At 42.4% G+C, this 15,613-nt stretch overlaps 2 protein-coding genes across 4 annotated transcripts; both read left to right on the top strand.

The window, feature by feature from the left end:
• Window positions 1-613: 613 nt before the first annotated feature.
• Window positions 614-7,705, top strand: ftsj3 (FtsJ RNA 2'-O-methyltransferase 3). The gene is made up of 21 exons (XM_046392440.1): window positions 614-842; window positions 986-1,091; window positions 1,591-1,637; window positions 1,831-1,910; window positions 2,123-2,222; window positions 2,516-2,710; window positions 2,799-2,914; window positions 3,144-3,248; window positions 3,428-3,528; window positions 3,654-3,740; window positions 3,847-3,990; window positions 4,333-4,468; window positions 4,657-4,850; window positions 4,971-5,085; window positions 5,220-5,301; window positions 5,430-5,589; window positions 5,712-5,806; window positions 6,033-6,135; window positions 6,502-6,685; window positions 6,835-6,929; window positions 7,041-7,705. The coding sequence occupies exons 1-21, from the start codon at window positions 776-778 to the stop codon at window positions 7,303-7,305; spliced, it is 2,577 nt and encodes an 858-aa protein (XP_046248396.1). The 5' UTR covers window positions 614-775; the 3' UTR covers window positions 7,306-7,705.
• A 1,112-nt stretch (window positions 7,706-8,817) lies between these two features.
• clcc1 (chloride channel CLIC-like 1) lies at window positions 8,818-14,662 on the top strand. Of its 3 annotated transcripts, none has more exons than XM_046390961.1 (10): window positions 8,818-9,281; window positions 9,402-9,475; window positions 10,172-10,282; window positions 10,542-10,763; window positions 11,263-11,403; window positions 11,518-11,617; window positions 11,831-11,928; window positions 12,106-12,264; window positions 12,911-13,462; window positions 13,666-14,662. In XM_046390961.1, the coding sequence occupies exons 1-10, from the start codon at window positions 9,170-9,172 to the stop codon at window positions 13,762-13,764; spliced, it is 1,668 nt and encodes a 555-aa protein (XP_046246917.1). In that variant the 5' UTR covers window positions 8,818-9,169; the 3' UTR covers window positions 13,765-14,662. The 3 variants fall into 3 exon arrangements, with proteins under 3 accessions (XP_046246917.1, XP_046246916.1, XP_046246915.1); XM_046390960.1 differs by having other exon boundaries at window positions 8,818-9,300; XM_046390959.1 differs by having other exon boundaries at window positions 8,820-9,281; window positions 9,374-9,475.
• Window positions 14,663-15,613: the final 951 nt, after the last annotated feature.

The raw sequence follows: 15,613 nt of genomic DNA, 5'->3' as shown, positions 1-15,613 counted from the left end.
TTGCGTGTTCTCCCTGTGCCTGCGTCGATTTTCTCTGGGTACTCCGGCTTCCTCCCACAATACCAAAAACATGCACATTAGGTTAATTGGCTACTCTAAATTGCCCCTAGGTGAGAGTGTGTGGTTGTTTCTCTTTCTGTGATTGACTGGCGACCAGTCCAGGGTGTACCCCGCCTCTCGCTTGTAGTCAGCTGGGATAGGCTCCAGCTCCTCCGTGACCCTGACGGATAAGTGGTATAGAAAATGGATGGATGGATGTTAGGAAAATTTAAGGACCCCATGATTAATAATTTTGAAGCTTTGCCCCATCTTCAGTGGCATTTACTCATGACTAATACGAGGATTATCTTATCTTATTTACTTCCTACTGTACTGGGGTGTTAGCAAAAGTCTCGCAGATAGATATCTCAATATCTACACAAATGCAAAAAAACTTGCATGGCTAGATACCACTGGGCAAGAGAAAGTAGGACCTTTTTTTTTTATCTTTGATTGTGATGAACAGCCCTTTAACTCTCCCTGAAGGGCTGTGGCTAATTAAATAGCTTCTATACAATTTAAGACGCTCTGCATTCTGTGGTCTTGACAGCAGGTGGCAGCAACGATCCCTTAAACACCGGAAAGACATTCAGCAGAAGAAGACCTGGAATGTGACGCTGAATCTCTGTGCCGAGACAGTCGCACGTGTTGTTTTCATGGACGTTTAAGTGATTCAGTTTCTGTCGTAGTGTGATATTTCTGTATTCGAGTAAGGCGTAAAAGTGTACCGACAAATATGGGGAAGAAAGTCAAAGTCGGAAAGACCAGAAAAGATAAATTCTACCACCTGGCCAAAGAAACAGGTAGCGTAACCCTCTTAGAAAAGTGAAGTTTGAGACTGTATTGAGCTATAGATATTAGCATTAGCAGGTTTGCTAGCTGTCTCGCAAACGCAGATGTGTAGATAGGGATTTTCGAGTGTTTAATAGGGTCTTGTCTTTTTCAGGTTATCGCTCTCGTTCTTCCTTCAAACTCATCCAGCTCAACCGTAAATTTCAGTTTCTGCAGAAAGCCAGAGCTCTGGTCGACCTGTGTGCTGCGCCTGGTGGATGGTGAGCTGCCTGTCATTGCCCCACGCTCATATTATGTCGAGGGCTAAAAGCAACTGTTTTCCATAGAGAGTTACAAATTTAACCTCATTTGGGGACCCTAGTCGGTGGAATAATTTTATATTGTATGTGTATTCCATCCTTTGAAACATACATCGTAGATGTTCATTTATGTGTGTATAAACATCATTAATCGCGTTCTAAATGTGTTCCTCGGACACTTGGATAAAGATGAACAAAAGTACAGTACTATCACTGGACAACATAACAGTAGCAGGAACTTTCCAAACAGATTAGGTGTGATACTGGTATTAGTCCAAAATGGCACTTAACACCTTGTACTGCAACCCTGGCACAACAATATCCTGCGGGGAGATCAATAAAGTTCTTATCTTATCTTTTGATTATGTACTTGTATGCTCTTCCCAAAGAGACAAATTTGCTGTCATGCGTAGAATTAGTAGCCCAGTACATACACTCATGATGCAAAAACTCCTTGCAGGTTGCAGGTGGCGTCCAAGTTTATGCCTGTATCAAGTCTCATTATTGGTGAGTGTAAAGTCATCTGTTAAAAATTCATTTCAAAAGTTGTCAGTTATCTAGGAAACTTGGAAAACTGGCTTTTAAATTCATCAGGTTTTTTCTCATCTGTGAGATTGGAGAAGCCAGTTTTTCAGGTGCTAATTTTGATTACTGAACTGCTGTGAGAAAAGTTCTTTCAGTAAGTGTTTCCTCCTGTCAGGTGTTGACCTGGTGCCCATCAAGCCCATCCCCAATGTGGTGACACTGCAAGAAGACATCACCACTGAGAAATGCAGACAGGTGAGTAAGCTGCTGCAGAGTTTAGTGCTGCATATACTGATACACACACAAAATAAATAGCTCAATAAATAATTTGTCATTAGAGTCATAGATGGTTTTATCATGGCGTTAGACAGCTGCACTGTTTAGCAATCAACATATTTCTCTAATAAACTACAGGACATTTCTTAAGATGTTTTTTTAAAGTGAAACACTGTCTGTCCCTTGTGAAGGCTTTACGAAAAGAACTGCAGACTTGGAAGGCTGACGTTGTGTTAAACGATGGAGCCCCCAATGTGGGAGCCAACTGGCAACATGATGCTTTCTCACAAGGTAGGTGTCACTTGAGGACAAATTTCAAGATATTAGACTGAAATTTTAAACACACTCAGTCAGTATTAAGCAATTTTGTCCCTTAATATAGCAGTAAGTAATATGATTATTAACAAGTTCCGTGTGTCCAAAATTATTCATGCATAAAATCCCATCTTGGTACAATGTTTGCATCTAGTTTGAAAGGAAAATGAGATTTGTGTCCCAGTCACATATGTGTGTATTTTATAAGGGGCACAGCCACCTGTTGTAATGTCCCAAAAATCTCACTTTGTTCTCCACTTCATCCCCAGCTCATTTGACCCTCATGGCCCTGAAGTTGGCCTGTGAGTTTCTGACCAAAGGTGGCACTTTTGTCACCAAGGTCTTCCGCTCCAAAGACTACCAGCCGCTGCTCTGGATCTTCCAGCAGTTCTTCAAGAAGGTGCAGGCCACCAAGCCGCAAGCGTCTAGGAACGAGTCAGCTGAGATCTTTGTTGTCTGTCATGGTCAGTGGCAGCTACACATAGCCATTTGTGTCGAAAAGGGAAAAAAGCACCCTGACATCTGAAGCAAAGTTTTTTCTTTCCTCTCCAGGTTTTGTTGCTCCAGACAAAATCGACAGTAAGTTCTTTGACCCCAAGCATGCGTTCAAAGAGGTGGAGGTGCAGGCCAAAACTGTCAAGGAGCTGATTCCTGTCAAGAAACCAAAGGCATGTACACTGTATGGTGGAATTCTATATGAAGTGTTTAGTATATCATTTCATGTCAGCTGTTTAGTCACAATAGGAACACCAAACTCAGCTCCCTCTTGATTCCCTGTAATTACTGCCATGGTGTGATAATTCTCACTCTCAAATATTATGATGTTTGCTTTGGACTCAACATTTGACTCCAGATATTGCACGCATTGCTGACTGAGCAGCTGCTCCTCTTTTCCAGGCGGAGGGATACGCAGATGGCGATCTGACACTCTTCCACAGTTTCACAGTGACACAGTTTCTGAAAGCTGAAAACCCTGTAGACTTCCTGAGCAAAACCAGTGAGGTGAGATTTCTGCTGCTTCAACCTGTCAAAGATGTTGAGGAAAGTAAAAGAAGGATCAGGATCAATCATCCTGGGCCCCATTAGTTGACATTACAGTTAACGGTACAATGTGCAAATATCAAAATACACAAAAGCATTCCTGATTTATTTATTTATTTTAATTTGTCCTCTTCATTCAGATCACCTTTGACAACAAAGACCTCGAGTCTCACTCGGCCACGAGCGCTGAGATAAAGGAGTGCTGTAGTGACATCAAAGTCTTGGGCCGCAAAGACCTGCGGTAGGTCTTTTCCATCGCTCACTGCTGAGGTTTAGGCATAGTGTGAACAAGTGTTGGTTCGAACAACAAACATACATGATGAGTGATTCTAGCATGATTCAAGCACTCCATCCTCATATCTGCAGCCTGCTGCTGAACTGGAGGTCCAAGCTGAGGAGATATTTGGCAAAAAAACTGAAGACGGAGGCCAAACAGCTCGACCAGGAGATCAAGTAAGTTCTTTACAGCAAATCGACAAATAGCCACTGAAATAATTTTTGTCTTTGCAAGACAGCAGATTTTTTTTCTAAAAAATCCTGCCTTTTTTTTCTTTTTAAGCTTAAGTTCTGATGAAGAAGAGGGTGGTTCAGAGGACGAAGCAGACCATAAGAAAGAACAGAAGCAGGAAGAGGAGGACGAGGAGGCAGAAATGGAGAAGAAACTGGCCGAACTGAAAGCCGAGGAGGTGGCTGAGCTCAAACGGTGCGTCGCAGGATTAGTTTTCTTTGTACTGAGGATTTTATTTTCTTCTGTAATTTCATGTGTACATTTGTTGCTTGCTTTATGAGTTATGGTGCCTTCTTGTCTTGTGCTTTTTGTCCTGAATTTCCTTGAAAACCTCTCCATGCTCACATTAAAGAGCATCATTGTAGTTTTATGTTAGTAGTATAAAGTTGCTACATCCCACGCAGACAGCTTTAATAAGTATTATTGCTGACAACCTGTCAACCTGTTTCTCTTCATGTGGCTTTAGTGGGAGCTGGGACTCGTTGTTTTCACACTTTTTAGGAAAACAGAGTTTGTGTAACTGTGGTGCTCCATCAGGAAGAAGAGGAAGCTGCTGAAGGAGCGGAGGAAGCAGAGGGAGAGGGTGGAGCTGAAGATGGACCTACCCGGCGTCTCCATAGCAGATACAAACGACTCATCCTTGTTCTCCCTCGGCACCGTCAATAAGCAAAAGGTGAAAATGACAGACAAGCAGATATCAATCACTCACTTGGTCTGGGCTGGCAAACATTTGCATATGTAGATGTATTTCTGTAGGATACTTAAAGCTGTTAGCTGAAATTAGTTTGCAGTTTCTGGGCTGATCAATGTTTATATTAAGGCCAATTTGATGTTCCTTTGATACTCATCTCCCTCCATCAGGTGCTGGCTGATATTTCCAAGGGGGACATGCAGGCAGCAGACACCCTGGTTGATGGAGACGACGACCTCCACCTATCTGACGAAGAGGACGACGATTCAGATAAAATGTCCCTGGCCTCCGATTTAGATGATGAAGACATGGAAGAGGTGGAGGAGAGACAGAAAGAGCTGGACAGGAAAGCACCAAAGAAGAAGTAAGTGGCCATTCAGACCAAGAAGCATCCTGCTGTTCAAAAATGTGGCTGGGGTTGGGGACATCTTTTTCAAATTGTCTTTTTGAGTTCTTGATTATCTACTTATTTGTGTTATTCCAGAGTAAAATTCACTGTTGAAGAGGAGCAGGGTGAAGGGGAGGAAAGTGGCCTGCTGGTGGAACTGGAGGGAAAAGATGAGAAGAAAGAACGGGAGACCAACCTGTGGTTCAGCAAGGTATATCATACAATGTTCAGGTTGACAGTTAACACAAACTGGTTTCATTGCTGATCTCCCTCATGCCTTATTACAAGTGAGTTTATATCTGTGCCACCTCTGACCTTTGATCCCACCGTCCTTTGCCTCTGCAGAGCATCTTCTCTGAAATCAACCTGGAAGGAGACGCCGACAGCGAGCTTCGACAGACCGAGTGGCTTCAGAATAAACAAACCGGTAACCGTCTGCTCTGTTTCTCATTCATCTGTTCACGCATTTTCATCTTAAAAAGACACTTTAAAAAGGATAGTAGCTCTCCTAAAACTGGGACTAACAGAAAATGGCAAATTTGGACCCTTTTGTAGAAAAAGGCAAAAAGAGGAAAGCTGAAGAGAAAGAGGAGGAGGAGGAGGAGGTGGAAGGCCAGGAGGAGTCTGCCTCACCAGAGGAAGGGAAGGCGGGACCCTCACAGGAAGCTGCAAAGGAGAGTGACAGCGACTCGGACGACAGCAGCGATGATGAGAAGTAAAACCTCATTCACTCTTTCCTTCAAAATATCATATAATGAATCTGCTTTGATTCACATTATTGACAGCTAAACAAGTCTGTAAGTAAACGCTCAGTCAGTATTATGGTGCTTGTTCCAGTGAGATCACGAGGATGAAGCAGGCCAAAGGGGCTGGTGGGATGTTGGGAGCAGCTGATGACGATGACTTCCAGGTTGTTCCTGTTGAAAGTACCAGTGAGTATGAGAGACATTTTAAATTTCAGGTGTTTAGTTGGTGATCTCCATCCTGAAGAGGTCTTAACATGTGCAAGCTGCTGAACTCATAACACCAGGGTTAACCATCTCAAAAGCAGATTAAAACTCTTGCGTGTGTGGAAATGCAGCCAGTAGAGGTACTTCAGCTTTGTGTTTTTGCCTAACTTTGTGGACATTTGTGGTGTGTGTGTGTGTGTGCGCTCAGGTAAGAAAGCCAGGATCCTGGATGCAGAAGGCCTGGCCCTGGGCTGTCAGATCGCCACATCCAAGAAGACAGCCAGGGACCTGTTGGACGGCTCCTTCCACAGGTTTGTTTGTGTGTCTCAGTTATAGTCATTAGAGGGTGAAGTGGTGGTGAAATTTTCTTAGTGTCAGTAAATTCAGTGAGGATGAATCATGTATTGATCCTACTTAAAAGCATTGCCTGTGTTGCCTAAACCTGATGTTCAGCTCAGTCTGTGCCAGTGAGCTCCACTGTTGTCAAAAACTAAGCAAAAATCATACCATAAATGAGCCACACAGTTGGACTGAGTCGCGTGTTCCTTTATTACAATGAACAGTGAAAGAAGGTTTTTTCATATTTTTGCTGTTGTGCAGGTTAGTCAAAATACTTTCCACAAGAAGTAAAAATGCATTATGTGCGTGTGCCGTATGCTGACTGGATGCTCCTGCAGGTTTGCGAGCTCGGAGCAGCCGTGGGAGGTACCGGAGTGGTTTCTGGACGACGAACGGAAACACCGGAAGAAGCCGGTGCCGGTCACCAGGGAGATGGTGGAGGAGTACAAAGAGAAGTGGAAGGAGATCGACGCTCGACCCATCAAACGAGTTGCTGAGGCCAAAGCCAGGAAGAAGAGGAGGGTAAGAACAGAGAAAAGTGTAGTGGTGATGAAGAGTTTAAGGTGATCCGACGTTAAACTGAACTGGATTGTGATTGGAATCATTGCAGCTGTTTTTAAGACCAACAAAATGTTTTTGTGAATTTCTTGGTTTCTCTGTGACTTTTCCAGATGCTGAAGAAGATGGAGCAGGCTAAAAAGAAAGCAGAGGCGGTCGTCAACACAGTGGACATCTCAGAGAGGGAGAAAATGGCCCAGCTGAAGAGGTATGACGTCACATCTGTAGGAAATGCTTTGCATCGTATCGGCTGACTGACGTACCAGCAATAATACAATTTCAATCACTTTGTCTTGTCCCCCCCCCCCAATTCCTTCAGTATCTACAAGAAAGCAGGTCTTGGGAAGGAGAAGAGAGAAGTGACATACGTTGTGTCCAAAAGGGGAGCTGGCAAGAAGGTGCGACGGCCCCCTGGCGTCAAGGGAGCCTTCAAAGTGGTGGACAGTCGCATGAAGAAAGACATGCGGGGAATGCAGAGGAAAGAACAGCGTGCTAAAGGGGGCAAGGGAAAAGGCGGCAAAGGAAAAACAGGACAGTCGAGGGGTGGAAAAGGAGGGCTGAAGAGTGGTAAAGGACGGAAATGAAGATATTTCTGAATCCACAAAAGTATCACAATCCTGCATTTCTAACGTTATTACACATTGCCCGGTCTCAAGTTGCAGGCGAGCATTTATTCAGCTTGGTGAGCTGAGATTCCTGCCGCTGTTCAGGCTCCTGTGCCACGTACACGAGCCAAGATGAACTTTCACAGGGATGCTCTCTTTTTAGCAGCCTTTGGTGAGGTTCCTTAAACTCCAGGACACTTGAGACATCTTCTGGAGGTATTTAAATGACAGTGAACGAAGAGTTATTGAACGGATGAATTGCAAATTGCGGTAAATCAAGTGAAACATAATAACAAAACATTGTGTTTTCTAGAAACGTTGGTATCAATATTGTAAATATTATATACACATCTTTGCAATAAATGTTTTGTTTGAATGAGTTGTTGAATCAGTACTTGTCTGTTTTAGTGATGGAGGTGCAGGTTAGTTTTTGAGAAGCTTAATTTCCTGCCAGAGGATATTGATTATGCTTTGTGACTGAAGTGTCTGAGTCAAGTGATGTGAGTTCTGAACTGCAAAAGTCACTTTATATCTGGAAAAGAAAATGAGCAGTGAAAAATAATGGTTTACTCTATGAGACTCATTGTCCAGATGCAGCAGTCATGAGGCAAATTGTATGGCTCCAAATGTGCAAATCGTCACTTTTCATCTTGTCAGGTTTCAGAGTAAAGAGGATACAGGGTGCATATATTTACTGTTACATATTTCTACGTTGAATCTATAGTTATCTGTAATCTTGATGTTAGTAAATTAGGATTGTGGTTGTTTGTGATCGTGGTAGTTTTAGCAGTTTAGGCTGATCCTGGAATGCAAAAGTCAAATTCAAAATTGTTAAATTAAAAGGCCAAAAAATATTGATCTCACAATCAGACCAGGTTGACAGCAAACAACTGAATCAAAGCGTGGCATTAAGCATTTAGAAATTATAGCTATTTTTATACACTCTCTCATTTTTGGTGATTCATAAATGATATAACAAACAAACATAATTACAAATATTAGATGAACAAAACAAAACTTGTTGCCTAACTATTTAGCTGAGTGACCTACAGTTCTTAGGTATTTGCATTATGCTCGTGTATTTTCGTTGCTATTCTATTTGCAGATTAACATTTTACTCCCAAACATATGATGAGCTCCTAAAATACGATGCACTGATTAAACTACAAATTCCTACTACTACGAGTCAGAAAAAACAAATAACACATTGATACGGTGAGTTTTTCTCTAATTCTTTAGCAGCTACTATAATATTTAGGATGCTTACTTTTCTTGGGTACCGAGTATTGTACTTGTACTGGCTAGAGTCTGTACCGTTGGTTGAAGGGAGAACAGACTTTGGCTGCCGCTTCTGTGCGCCTCTTTCTCTAAAAACTACATTTCCCATGAGGCTTTACGGAACGTTAGGTTGCAGGTCGTGTCGTAAAGCGGCACATTTTAGGTACGTTCGATTTAAGACAGATCTGCGCAGGCGCGGTCATCGCATATGATGCCGATTATGCTTCTGTCAGACCCGATCTCGCCTTGCTCTGATGTTATGCTACGGGCAACGATAATCCGGCGAGGTCGAGACGCAGCGTGCGACGCGTACGAATCGAAAGAGTGCAACATTCATCGTATAATTCTCATCTCACAGAATCCAAAAGCTAGGTTTGAGTTGGTGGGTTTGAGGTGATAGCACAGCAGCTGACGTTAGCTGCATTTCAGTATTTGCTTCACTCGTCCGGTGCTCTTCTTGTTGTGGGAGTCCACCGCTCCAGCTAGCTAACTAACTTGAGCGCTGGACGGTTAGTCGGATGAAGTGCCCTCCTCTCCCCGCTGGGATGCTCCTCACTGTGCTGGTATGCTACTTGTCGCTGGCTGCCACGGAACAGCAAGTGGAAGACGACTGGATAGACCCTTACGACATGCTCAACTACGACGCAAGCACCAAGACGATGAGGAAGCCCGCAGAGGTTCGACGTTACCCTGACCGTATGGCTTTTACTAACAGCGCTGTCGTCCTGTATGTCCCGAGGTAAAAACATGTGTATTGTATGCCTTACAGCCAGCAAACTACCCCAATGTGCCAACAGTAAGAAGAGCGTATAATGAGGACTCCAGCCAGCAGACGCCTTGTGAGAAAGAAATAGTGGATCTACATAAAAAGGTTAGAGGTTAAAGGGTATATTTAGCATTTGTTAGAAGTTCTTCTGAGGAAAGCAGGTATCGGAATACAGTGTATGTATAGCTATACCACACGGTGTCCTGAGTAGATAATGGCAATTAAATCCTTAAAATCTTTCATTTCTGGCTGATTCAAACCGTAATGAATAAATGTAATTTTCCTCGCCTGACCTTGTAAGTGGTGATGCATCAGTGGAAGTCACTGAATTGACTCAGTTTTTTAAACAAATGTTTATGCCATTGATTTTACTGCATACATTTATCACCCGATTTTGGACAATTTTATCTTGAAACATTCAGGAGTCATAACACCAGATATGAGCAGATGGCAAAACTGACAGCATTTAAGAGAACATTCAAAAAATAAAACGAACAACACTCACAGAAACACAACATTTAGGAACATTTCTCATCCAACGCATCTCATTGTATTGTTTACCCGTGTTGACTTAACCATATGACAAATAAAGTCGAGTTGGCATTGCAAACAAGACGTCTGAAAGACAGTTTGTTCTTCATCCTTCTGTCAGAAAGTCCAAGCTCGAGTCCTCTTGAAAACAAACACGTGCTCTGCTTATTGCACTTTAGCAATGTGCTGAATCCCTGCACGGCAAATGAGAAAACCGCCCTTCACAGCGTCAGTTAAGCATCATGGATGTTGTGCTTTGCTTTCGTTCAGATTGAAGAACAAAATGAGAGAATCAAGCTCATCTCACAGCAGCCTACGTGCTCTCCGGTGTTCAAGCGATTTCTTAGCAGACTCCTGAAGGAAATACAAAGAGTTGGTTTGGTACGTGATCATTTCACATGTATTATGCTGTGTTGTCCCTTCTTTGAACACATCTTTACTAATCTTAAACGTACTTTACTAAATCTTTTATATAGTCGTCATGTGGCCTTGCTTTGACATAGGCAACATGCTCTGTTTTAAATGTGATATCCCCATTGTTTCAAGCTCTGTGTAAGCTTACAGAATTGTGGTTCAGTGTTAAGACAGGACTCAGGTGCACTGAACACCATTATAGTGCGGCTTTCCTTTTCCTCCCCAGCCCAGTGACTCTGCGGACGTCTTCTATGATGCTAAAGTCAAACTGTCCAAACAGTCCACGACGGAGATTCAGACCCTCCTGGATGGTGAGGAGAGCTGGCGAACTGGTGCTCTGGACAACGCCATCAGTCAGATACTGGTGGATCTCAGACCACATGACTATGTAGCGTGGAAGTGGCGTTTTGAAGACACCTTTGGCGTGGAGCTTGACACAATATTAAAAGTAAGCTCATTTATCAGTCTGCAAAAGTAATTTCTCTCAGTCAACACTTATGAGGCTCTAGAAGTGTGTGGTGGTGTTGGTATCCACAGTGAGCCTGCCCTCTGCCAGTATTTCCTTATTTTCTTAGTACTTTGCTGTGTTGGGATGTTCCAACCTTTGTGCAGCACCTCAGCTACCTGTCTAGCTCACTTGACCGGTTCTCACTCTTGTGTTGAGCTGCACACTGAACTGGGTTACAGTCTCAAACATCATGTAAAAGATCATTTTAGGCTCCGTAGGTGTTAGGATTGGAGATAAACAAGCTACTTATTTTTAACACCTTTTTTATATTTGTTTTTATATTTTAGACATATTCTAATTTCTATTTTTATTATAATTCTTTGGCCCACAGACTTCTTATTACCATAAAAAAAATGCTTTTTCTGTGGATTTTGTGTTCCAGGTGCTTTTCTTTCTTGTGTAAGCAGTCAAGTTATACTCTGTTCTCGCTCTGCTCCAGATGGGGATCTTTGTTCTGGTCGTAGTGGCTATTGTATGCACTCAGCTCTGGTCAGTGGTGTCCTGGTTCGTGCAGATCAAGAGACTGTTAATTGTTGCCTTTTTGACCAGTATTCTGTGGAACTGGTTCTACTTGTACAAGGTGAAGAACAGTTCCTTCATTCCCCTTGTTCTTGTTTTGCTGTTATTCTAAGCTTTTTTTTTTTTTTAAAGACCAGTAGTATGTTAAACCATTATATTGTTTTTTTTTGTCCAGCTTGCCTTTGCTGAACACCAAAAAAAGATGGTGGAGCTGGATGGCATCAGTGAAAAATGCACTGGAGTGAAGAAAATTGACTGGAGTGATAGCTTGAAAGGTGAGTATAATGCACATCATCGCTCCTCCTGTATCTGCTCTAAATGTCAGCTTTGCGAAAAAGAAAAACCTCTTGTGGTCTTTGAGGTTTTCTTTGTTGTTTCTGTGTGTCTGTATGAAGTCATTATGTGCTAGTTGTTAGAATACTGACATTATTGCATTTTTTTGTGAACAACATGATGTGATTCTCACCTACTACTGTCTTATCTTGCAGAGTGGATCAGGGTCACCTGGACTCTTAGAGATGACCCTTGTCAGAAATACTATGAAGTCCTCTTTGTCAACCCCTTTCTGCTGGTACCTCCAACCAAGGTATGATGGCATCTGTGTGTTTTGAGTTTATATTGTGCTTTGTATTAATTAATTTTCCTTTTTTTCCTTCCCATTCATTGTCAACGGTCTTCCTTAACTGCACTACTTTAAAACCGGTTTTTAATATCTGTATGGGTGTGGTGTTGGCACACATTTTAATCATTCCTCCCTGTGCAGGCGATCTCGGTTACCATCGTCACCTTCATCACAGAGCCAATGAAGCACATTGGTGAGGGGATCAGTGATTTCATCCGAGCTCTTCTTAAAGATCTGCCAGCAACCCTTCAGATCCCAGTGTTTGCCACTATTGTGCTCTGCATTGTGCTCTTCATTGTGGTAAGGATCCTACATGAATGTGGTTTTCTTTGTGTACCAGTGAACCTCTTCTGAATGCTCTTTTTTCACAGATAGTGCGATTACTTTTTAGAATCTTGTTAAGCTTTTAGTTTTAACCATCAGGTTGTTTTATGAGTCACTTTTGGACTAAATTCAGCTGCATCGGCTCTGTGTGTGTGTGTGTGTGTGTGTGGGGGGGGGGGGGGGGGGGGGGGGGGGGTGTGTGTGGGAACTGGAGACTTCGGTATTCACAGTTAAGGGAGGACATTCACTGCTTGAAATCAAAACTTTGGGAAAAAGATCAGCTGAACTAAAACAGTGGCTTCGTACCATGAAAGCAGATTTTCTATTTGTGTTCCTCTGATATTACTTGCGAGACGTTTTCTCATTCATCATTCCATCACACCCAAATTTTTCCTGCCTGTCCGGTGGGGGAATCGAGGCGGCAACGCTCCGATCTCAAGCCGCTTCTCCAACCTTTTTTTTTTTAAATGTTTCCACCTCAGAGCATCTCATAACTGAGGTTTATAAAGACGCTTTATAAATAAAGTTTACATATTTGATAAATTGTCAGTGACACTCATTCCAATAAATAAAATCAGATCATGTTTCACTGTAACACCATATTAATTTCACTCTTCTACAGGTTTTCACTTATGGAAGTGTGCAGGCAGCATTCCAACATGGCATCACCGCTCCTTTCCGCCGCCCTCGAAGGGATCCACCTCCTCGCCAGCTACCGCAACCACAGCGTCGCCTCCAAGAGATCGAGGACTATGGCCATGTGGGGGAGGGGGACGCACCGCGGTACCTAAACCAAGGCAATGGTGGCAGAGGGAACAGAAACCTGGTTCATCAGAGGCCACTCAGGAGAGAGCCACCCCAGATGAACAGGGGGACATTACACACTGGCGAGCGTCCCTTCAGCGAGGACGAGGCGGATGCTCCGCAATGTATGGCAGTGCAGAATCTCTCTGCTCAAAATGAAAATGTGCAAGACACAGAAGAGGAGCCAGCAGGAGCAAGTGCAAGCAGTGCTGCTGCTAACACAGCCCAGTCAACAAGTAAAACCAAGAAATCCGATTCATCTCAGTCAAAGACTGAACCTCTGAAAGAGAGTAAAAACCTTCCTAAGGATGATGGCAGAGCCTCGAAATCTCAGCAAGCAAAAGGGGGACCATCAGAAACTGGTGTTCAGGTGAGTTCCTTTTAAAATGCATCAAACCTAAATGAGATTCATTTTACCGATGCACAACTTTAGACATATATGTATATATTCATAACACATCTTAAGCCTGTTAGATTTCAAGATGTGTGGACATGATGATGTATGATTTATGATTAGTTTGAGACGTATTTGAGTGGTTTTGTGTAATTCTGATGTAAACCCTCTCACTGCAGGACCCCAATGCCTCAGCGGAAGACGCAACCTCCTCTCATTCAATGACACGTGTTGAAACCTTAGGAGTTCCCGTTCAGGAGACACAGTTACTGGAGTAGCAGGAAGATCATCAATGTTTGGTGCTCTTGTTTTTGCCACAGAGGCAGTGTTGCCAGGGGGAGTTAATGGCCCCACCTACCAGACTTATGTTGTTTAAATGTGACTCTGTCTTGCTGCTGGGCTGTCGGTGTGAGTGTGCCTTTTCCTGGGCGGAGCAACTAGCACAAGCTTCGCTGTATTTTCTGTATTTAAGAGCAAGGCTAAAATGGGTGTCAGGGAAACTGGATTATTTATCTGATCTGGTGTTTGGTGTCTTGCCCATCGGTAAGAATCATGATCTTACAGTTTGACTGTAACAGTATTGAAATACTTTTTAATTATTACAATGAGCACATTATGATGTTTTCACAATTAGAAATATAAATTTAGATTTTGTAATTTTGTAAACAGTTTCTCTTTTCTGCTTTTTTTTTTTTAATACAGTAAACTATTTTTGTGGCTACGAAGGGTTTGTATGTGGGGGGATTTAAAATAGTGATGCTAAAGTAAATTTGGCTGTGCAGCAGTACTTCCATTTTTCCCTGAAAGGGCCAAAGTACTTGTAAATAGCACAATGGGATTCCCGAGAGTATCGTGGGAAAAACTGTAATTAGTGAATTTCATAAAGTTTTGAATCGCTACATCAAAAAATCATTGATTTAGTCTTAAATCACTAAGAAAGAAAAAGAAAGGGGTGGCCTCGTCAGGTCAGAATAACAGGTTAAGAGCCAGATGTTTTCCTCTGAATTTGTTGAGAGATAATTTGGACTTGTACTCATCATCATCATCATCATCTCAGTGTGAAGGACAGAAACATGGCGCCAGATGAGACACTGTTGCTTCATGCCTGTTGAATGTGTAAACAAACAAATGTTTTACTCAGGCTTAAAACAATAATAAAGTGGTCATACAATTTTATTTTGTATGGACATCTTATTCTCATTGCCCCTTGTGCCAATTCCACTATATAGACAAAAGTATCCAGACACATCTCTTTATGGGGAAATCTTAATGCTTCAGCATACCAAGATATTTTGGACAATGCTATGCTTCCAACTTTGTGGCAACAGTTTGGGGAAGACCCTTTTCTATTCCAGCATGATTGGGCCCCAGTGCACACAGCAAAACTCCATGACGACATGGTTGGATGAGGAAGAAGTTGACTGGCCCACACAGAGTCCTGAACTCAACCCCATCAAACACCTTTGGGATGAACTGGAATGGAGATTGTGAGCCAGACCTTTTGGTCATCAGTGTCTGACCTCACAAATGCTCTGCAGCATTAATAGTCAAAAACCCACACAGAAACACTCCAAAATGTCGTGGAAAACCTTTGCAGAAGACTGGAAGCTGTTATAGCTGCTGTGTTGATTTAGAATGAGATGTTATTAGAGTCCCTGTTAGTGTAACAGTAAGGTGTCCCAATACTTTTGTCCTTTTGGTTAATCAGTGTTTGGAAGTATTTCACAAGTTACTACAAACTGTGACCCTTGGAAGAAAATTGTTTTTGTCATTGAAATAACATTTTGTTGTAAATTTGTTGTCTGTCCAGCATGAAGTCATTCAGCTAAAATCAAACATCCACCCTGATTTGGTTTTTACGTCTAATAAAAATGTCATGTTTATCAGGCACAACTCAGAAAATATTCATTCCAAATTTACAACTGCATTAAACCTGAGCCTACTGTTGAGTATCTGTGACAACTTTTGAGTGTTTTGACACAAAGCTTATTTACACAACCAGCAGAGCCTACAGGGAGTGTTTGTTGACTGTGGCCAGGATGAAAACTGTGAGAAAAAAAAAAATGATTGGGAGATGAAATGAAAGCCATAACTTGTTTTAAGAAGGGCTGAAATGAAAGCACTCCA

This window comes from Scatophagus argus, chromosome 6 (assembly GCF_020382885.2).
Source record: "Scatophagus argus isolate fScaArg1 chromosome 6, fScaArg1.pri, whole genome shotgun sequence".
NCBI lineage: Eukaryota > Metazoa > Chordata > Actinopteri > Scatophagidae > Scatophagus > Scatophagus argus.
Note: the sequence above shows the minus strand (reverse complement) of the source record. Positions and strands in the feature narration are given on the sequence as shown.

Coding starts and splice junctions, on each gene's coding strand:
- ftsj3 (XM_046392440.1), top strand. CDS start 776: ATGGGGAAGAAAGTCAAAGTCGGAAAGACCAGAAAAGATAAATTCTAC. Junction 1,092..1,590: donor TGTGCTGCGCCTGGTGGATG/GTGAGCTGCCTG, acceptor AACTCCTTGCAG/GTTGCAGGTGGCGTCCAAGT. Junction 5,807..6,032: donor TGTTCCTGTTGAAAGTACCA/GTGAGTATGAGA, acceptor GTGTGCGCTCAG/GTAAGAAAGCCAGGATCCTG.
- clcc1 (XM_046390959.1), top strand. CDS start 9,123: ATGAAGTGCCCTCCTCTCCCCGCTGGGATGCTCCTCACTGTGCTGGTA. Junction 9,282..9,373: donor CGATGAGGAAGCCCGCAGAG/GTTCGACGTTAC, acceptor TATGCCTTACAG/CCAGCAAACTACCCCAATGT. Junction 10,764..11,262: donor AGCTTGACACAATATTAAAA/GTAAGCTCATTT, acceptor GCTCTGCTCCAG/ATGGGGATCTTTGTTCTGGT.